Here is a 7,524-nt window from a genome sequence, read left to right on the forward strand (position 1 = left end):
AAACTTATACTCAATTTACATTTTGGTCTCTCAATTAAATTATTTGTTCAAATGGTCCATCAACTCTATATTAATCACTCCATTGGTCCTACCGTTACATTCTGCCAATGTTGCCTTTAAATATGAGGGCAAATTGGTAATTTCGTACGTTAAAAATAAATAAATACTAAAAAATGAAATAAAAACTCTCCCTCTCTCTCTCTCTCTCTCTCTCTCTCTCTCTCTCTCTCTCTCTCTCTCTCTCTCTCTCTCTCTCTCTCTCTCTCTCTCTCTCTCCATGACCACCACCATCAAGCTCCAACCCCCAAACCCATCCCATAACCACTCTCCACCCAAACCCATCCCACAACCATCCTCCACCCCCAGGCCCCATAAACCCAAAACCCCAGCTCCTCCCCACCCTCCACCCAAGCTAGCAACTACATAAAAAGAGTAGAAAAAAATCTTCCACAGACCCCCTCCTAATGAACCCAAAACCCCAACTCAACAACCACCCAGACCGCAAAGGACCCACTAGTGTAGTGGTTTGGAGTATTTACTCCCTCAGGCAAAGTCCTGGGTTCGAGTCCTAGCATCCGTGTTGTGTGTGTGAGTTTAATATGCTATCGCCCCTTTCAATAGGAAAGGACCTCAAAAAAAAAAAAAAAAAAAACCACCCAGACCTTTCCCCCTTGATTTCCCTTTGTTGTTGAGAGACAACCACCCACCACCCTCCTCCCCACCTCATCAGCCGCCAACCCCACCTCCCAAAATCACAGTCACTGTCAACTTCTCACCCTCCAAGCGCATTCTCCTCTCCTCCCACCTCACCTCCTCATCTTCCAAACCATCCAAACTACCCAAACTCTCTCCCCACACCCACAACCCTATACCCACTGCACCCAATCCCTCCCTCCACCAAAAGTTCTTCCAGAAGCTTCTAGAACCATCATCCGACATTCCAAAACCTTCTCCTTCTTCCAACCCACCTGCCTAGTTCGCACCTTTGGAGCAGTAAGTGGTGGACCTCAAGAATGCAAGTGTGCCCACTTTTCTATTGAATGTCCACGTTAGGAGGCTAGTGAGCGCTGGGTACAAGGTCAGTGTAGAAAGGTCTGTGGGGAATGGGGGAGAAGAAATCGAAGAGAGGGGGCACTAGGGGTGGGCATCGGGACCGGAAAACCGGAACACCGAACCGAACCGGTGCAAAAAAACCGGAAAAAAAAACCGGTTGACCAAAAAAGTCAACAAACCGGACCGGAACCGGACCGAACCGGTTCCAACCGGTTTCGGTTCTGGTTTTACATCTCTCCGCACCGGACCGGACCGAACCGGACCGGTCATATATTTTATATTTATATTTTTCAAAATTTTAAAATCTAATGTCATTTTTTAACTTTTATAATCATTAATTTTCCAAGTTCAACTTCAAAAAATTTCTAAATGTATGAATTGGATTATTTGTTCATTTTTAAGCTAAAAAAATAAGTTATTTATTATAATTTTTTTAAAAAATTAAAAAATTAATAATCCGGTTCAAAATCGGAACCGGTCAGAACCGGACCGGAACCGGTTAGAACCGAACCGGTCGGTTTTCGAAATTTTTTTTGCCTAAACCGGACCAAACCGGACCGGTTAAATAATACCGGTTTTGGTTCCGGTTTGAGGTGAGAACCGGATCGAACCGGACAGCGCCCACCCCTAGGGGGCACTGGGTTTGGGTCTCATGATTTTTTTTCTCTTTTTCTTCAAATTTTTTTTCTAATTTTGTATTTATTTTAACCCTATTTTTATTTGTTAATTATGAAAAATCGTATTTACCCTCAAATTTGGTTAAATTTAACAAAAAATTAGACGGTGGGACCAATGGACCGAATAATCTAGAGTTGATGGACCATTTGAATGAATAATTTAGTTTATGGACCAAAATGTAAATCGGGTACAAATTTGAGGACCATCTGAGTAATTGACCCTACGTTTTATTATTGTGTAAAATGAAAAAAAAGGTCATTCAACTTAATACGTAATCCTAGTACATCTATACACGCACCAGCACTCTTCATATTAAGTTTTAAAAAAACACAAACTCCTCTACACCCTATTGCCAGATTATTCATCTCTTTCAATCCAAGAAACCTACTACACTCTCATATTCTCTTAACAAAACCTAAATACGATATGCAAATAGTGGCTTGTGGGTCGTCAATTGAGGTATTTAATGTAAGAAGTCGCCACTAGGAAGACCACCTGCTAATTTTCTAAATTTTGTGCAAAAATTTGATCAGGACTCCCTGTGGGAGCATATATTTTCGTCTCCAATCAGGGCACGCCACGTGGAAAAGAAGATTATCTCTTTAATTAATTAATTAAACCAGTTTATCTGGCTAATTAATTAATTGGGATAAATATCTTAATTAATATGATATTATCTTTATTTAAAGAGATAATATCATTAATTAAGATATTATCCTAATAAAGAGAAGATAATATCATTTAAATCAGATATTATCTTTTTAAGAGATAATATCATTTAATTCAGATATTATCTTCTTAAGAGATAATATATATTTAATTCAGATATTATCAGGCCCAACTGGATTCCTACGAAACCCTAGCCCCGAGGCTCCTATAAATAGACGACCTCATTCATCATTCAAGGTACATCTAAACCTACTCCTTATACCAGAGAAAAATACCCGAAGCTCTCTCTCCCTCTCCACTCTCCATATTTTCTCCCCACGGCTCCGGCCACCACACACGGCTCCGGCCACCCGGTTTACACCCTACATAAAACTCCGTACCCTTTGCTTAGCTATTGTTTTCCTACAAACACTCGAACTAACTTAGGCATCGGAGGGCCTTTGGCCAACACCCCCCGGGTGTGGTCTATTTACTCCAGTCTTTTTTACAGGAATCGAGGAAGAGAGAGAAGGAAGATCGAAGGTTGAAGGATCTAGAAGCGAATATTCTCCCGTGAGATTATTTGCACAAACATTTGGTGCTTTCATTGAGAGTGCGAGTTATACTCAACGCGTGCTCAAGGAATCCGTTCCTCCTATTTTCCAATCCACCGAAGCCTTCCAAACAACCATGGTTGGAAGCAAGCGCACGAGGAGCAAAACCGCCGCTATGGCTCAATCCGTGACGGCCCAAAGCTACTCCTCCCACGATCCCGCGATCGACATGGCGGCCCCACCACCTCTCGCCGCCATGAACCCTCAACAGCCACCCCGTGTGACTGGAACCACCGTACCGGCCTCCGCCGCCGTCGTACCGTCTCAAGGCCCCATGGCCGGACCTAGCCACCTTCATAGCACCACCGTTGAGCATGGTGGAACCTCACATCCAGTTGGGCTCACTACCACCGTCGACTTTGGCCCAATCTTGGAGCAACTTCAACCATTCCCTCCATTGCCTCCACGCTCAACGCATGCTCCCACGCACACATCCAACGAAAACCTAGCCCGTGTGCAATTGGGCTCTACACATTTCTCTCCTCCCGATCCACGAAGTCAAATAGACCTTAATCTGAGAGTTGACCAGCTAACTCAGAGAATGGACGACCAAAACAATTTGATGAGGCAATTCTTCAATCAAATAAACTTGGCTCAAAACCTTGGCCTTGGACAACAGGGCGAAGAGAGAAGGATAAACGAACGCGCCGATAGGCAGTTCGGTGGGAACCAAGCAGTCGAGCAGGAGTAAGCAGACAAGGAAATGCGCAACAACGAGATCAGCTCGCGGACATGTCGCAAGCATCCGCAAGCCACACTCAAAGCAGACGAAGTTTCCCATCCAGATTGAATTTAAGGACCAACGTGCGCGATAGGCTGGGCCCAAGACCTGACATCCACGCTCGCCTGGCCCAGCATGAAGACGTTCATGAAAGGCTAGGCTCCTAGGGAGGTTAACTTGACGGCCATCGAGACGAGGATCGAGAAGAAAGGCGCTCTGCTGCGCACTCACAGAGAAATATTCACGAAAGGATAGGCCCCCAGGGAGGTCAACTCGACAATCATCACAATGAGGACCGTGAAGAAAGGCGCTCCGCTACTCGCTCTTGAAGAACCAATTCTCGTCGGCAAACCACTGGAAATCCTTCGCAAGCGCAGTCCACCAACATGCCGCCCAGACAGCGCAACCGAGAAGGTCGACCCTCCCAAGCCAATGACGAAGTCAATCAGCATCGTCTAAATCGCGAAGGTCATCAACGTGACCGACTAGCCATGCGTACAGAAGACGTTGAGAAGCTTGTGAATAACCGACTTCGAGACTTAAAGATTGGCGGAAATTTCGAAGACGCACTACGCATTGAGGTAGACCAAGCAAACTCCTCACCTTTCACCGCCAAAATCGAGCAGGCTCCCCCCCCAAAAAGATTCTCAACGCCCTCTTTCACATGCTTCAATCAAAGGCGATTCCGACCCCGAAAGTCATCTGAAGCATTTCAAGAGCCTTATGATCCTCTACAAAGCCGAAGACGCGCTAATGTGCAAGGGGTTTGTAATGACTTTGCGAGGAGCAGCTCAAGATTGGTTCCATACCCTGCCATCCGGGTCGATCAACAGCTTCAAGGAGCTTACTTACGTCTTCACTAAAGAATACACTTCTTATCGGACGATCAAGAAGAACCCTGACCATCTGTTCAACCTGCGCAAGAAGCCTGAGGAATCCCTTCGAGATTACATCAAGAGGTTCAAAGCAGAAAAGGCCAACATCGTAGGGTGCGATGACCAAATCGCATCCTCTGCATTCAAGAAAGGTCTTCCAGCAGAACATGACTTATACCGCGAGCTGACTATCACTCCCAGCCAGACTCTAGCAGAGGTCTTCGCGACCGCAGAACGCTACGCACTCTGGGATGACGATCGAATCGCCGCGAAGAAGTCCACTGAGCAGGAAGATCGACCGGCTAAACGGGCAGAACAAAGAGGCGACAGGCTTGGCAGCAGGGACAAAGACAAAGGCAGGTCACGCCCACAAAGAGAGGCCACGACGAAAGAGAACTACACCAAGTTCTCTATCCCCATACATCAAATTCTAGCCCAAGTGAAGAACAAACCTTGGGTAAAAAGACCGCCACCCTTGAAAGGAGATCCGGAAAAGAGGGATACCAGAAAATATTGTGCCTTCCATGCGACACATGGGCACAATACGAATAATTGCTTTGCTTGGAAAGCGCATCTCGAAGAACTCGTAAGAGAAGGACATTGCACGGAGTTCATCGCGAAGCAGGCCATCCAGCAGATAGAAGATCGCGATACCGCGAAGGAGCCACCCCAAAAGGTCATAAGGATTAACACAATCCTAGCCGACTCTGAGAAGTCCGGACTGACCAACAAAGAAAAGAAGAGGAAGATCAAACAGGCTACTATGATCTCCCAAGTCTCAACTAGTTTCTCACTAGCAGAAGACGATCCCGTGATCGGCTTTCAAAAGAAAGACTTAATCGGCCTTGATCTACCGCACAACGACGCCCTTGTCATCAGCATTCAAATCGCTCAGGCCATGGTCGACCGAGTCCATATAGATGAGGGCAGTGCAGCCAACATCCTACAATTGGCAGTCGTCCAACAGATGGGCTTAGAGGCAAAGATCAATAAATCAGCCAAGTCGCTGACTGGTTTCAATGGCGCAACGACGGTTACCGTTGGCACGATAGATCTCGACGTCTACTCTCCACCTGTAATCAGCTCGCAAACGTTCATGGTCATTGATGAAATCTCACCCTACAATGGCATTCTAGGCAGACCATGGATCGGCAAGATCAACGCCATCACCTCTGCCACACATCAGAAGATTCGCTACCCAATCCCTGGGGGCGGTATCGGCCAGATCAACAGTGATCAGGCAATGGCAAGAAAATGCTCAGCTCAAGGGCTGAAGAAAAGCAAGCAAACACAGTTCCTCCCTGTGAATCAGGCAGATCTAAAGGGAGTAGAACAAGCAGAGGAGAAAGCAGATCTCATTCCTGACGGCCAAGCAGACCAGAAAGGAAAGGGAATAGCTACTCCCCAATAGCAATCAAAGAATCAGGACCAAGTCGAGGGAATCCGTCCGGAGGTTTCTCCTGAAGAAGGATGGAAGCCCGAAGAGGACGTTGAGCTAGTACCCCTTGATCCTGACAAGCCAGAGAGAAAAGCGCGGATCGGCTCGCGCCTAAGCCATGAGGAAAAGATAGAGCTTGCAGCCTTCCTCCGGAACAACAAAGACGTATTTGCATGGTCGCCATCCGACATGCCTGGCATCGATCCCCAGATCATCTGCCATCGCTTACACGTCAACCCAGCCATCAAACCTGTAGCGCAGAAGAGACGTAACTTCGCCCCCGAGCGGGTTGCCATCATTGAAACCGAGATCGATAAGCTTCTAGCTGCTGGTTTCATCGAAGAAGTCTCCTACGCAGAATGGCTGGCGAACATTGTTCTAGTGGCAAAAAAAGATAAAGGTCTGTGGAGAGTGTGCGTCGACTACACCGACCTCAACAAGGCATGCCCTAAAGACAACTTTCCACTGCCTAGAATTAATCAGCTCGTCGATTCAACTTCCGGCAACCAACTGCTAAGCTTCATGGACGCCTACTCCGGCTACAACCAAATCATGATGCATGAAGATGACAAGGCTAAAACCTCTTTCATCATCGAAAGAGGTACATACTGCTACAAAGTCATGCCCTTTGGGCTGAAGAACGCCCGGAGCAACCTACCAAAGGCTGGTGAACAAAATTTTCAAGGAGCAAATCGGCAGACTATGGAGGTCTACGTAGACGACATGCTAGTCAAAGCTCCGAGCGAGCAGACCACATCAAGAACCTTGTCGAGGCATTCAGCTACTCCGAAAATACAACATGAAGTTGAACCCGAGCAAATGCACGTTTGGAGTCTCGTCCGGCCCGATTCCTGGGATACTTAGTCACCCAAAGAGGAATTGAAGCACATCCAAATCAAATCAAGGCTATACTCAACATGAAGTCACCTGCCACAACAAAGGAGATACAAAGTCTAACGGGTAGGGCGGCAGCCCTCAACCAATTCCTCTCAAAATCTACCGACAGGTGCAGGCCATTTTTTAAAGCCTTGAAGAAAGGACATAGGGACAAGTGGGATGACGAGTGTGAAGTAGCTTTTCAAAACTTGAAAACCTACCTCACTTCACCTCCCTTACTCTCAAAACCGATACCAGGCGAAGACTTGTACATCTACCTGGCGGTGTCCGACTCAGCTGTCAGCTCAGCTCTCATCCGAGAAGAGCTGGGGGCACAACATCCGGTATTCTACACTTCAAAAGCTCTCCTTGATGCAGAGACTCGCTATCCGAAAATGGAGAAGCTCATTTTTTCGCTTGTAGTTTCCGCGAGAAAACTAAGGCCCTACTACCAAGCACACCGGATAATTGTCATAACAGAATTTCCTTTGAGATCGATCCTCCACAGCCCCGACGCTTCTCAGCGACTCATGAAATGGGCTATCGAACTCAGTCAATACGACCTCCTCTACCGGCCGAAGACTGCTATAAAAGCCCAAGCTTTAGCAGATTTTGTTGTAG

The 7,524-nt window shown here is 46.7% G+C and overlaps 1 protein-coding gene across 1 annotated transcript; it reads left to right on the forward strand.

The window, feature by feature from the left end:
• Positions 3,109-6,000, forward strand: LOC109949668. Its single transcript, XM_020565761.1, has 2 exons — positions 3,109-3,445; positions 4,394-6,000. The coding sequence occupies exons 1-2, from the start codon at positions 3,109-3,111 to the stop codon at positions 5,998-6,000; spliced, it is 1,944 nt and encodes a 647-aa protein (XP_020421350.1).

This window comes from Prunus persica, chromosome G6 (assembly GCF_000346465.2).
Source record: "Prunus persica cultivar Lovell chromosome G6, Prunus_persica_NCBIv2, whole genome shotgun sequence".
NCBI lineage: Eukaryota > Viridiplantae > Streptophyta > Magnoliopsida > Rosales > Rosaceae > Prunus > Prunus persica.

Coding starts and splice junctions, on each gene's coding strand:
- LOC109949668 (XM_020565761.1), top strand. CDS start 3,109: ATGGCTCAATCCGTGACGGCCCAAAGCTACTCCTCCCACGATCCCGCG. Junction 3,446..4,393: donor ATCCAACGAAAACCTAGCCC/GTGTGCAATTGG, acceptor CTTCAATCAAAG/GCGATTCCGACCCCGAAAGT.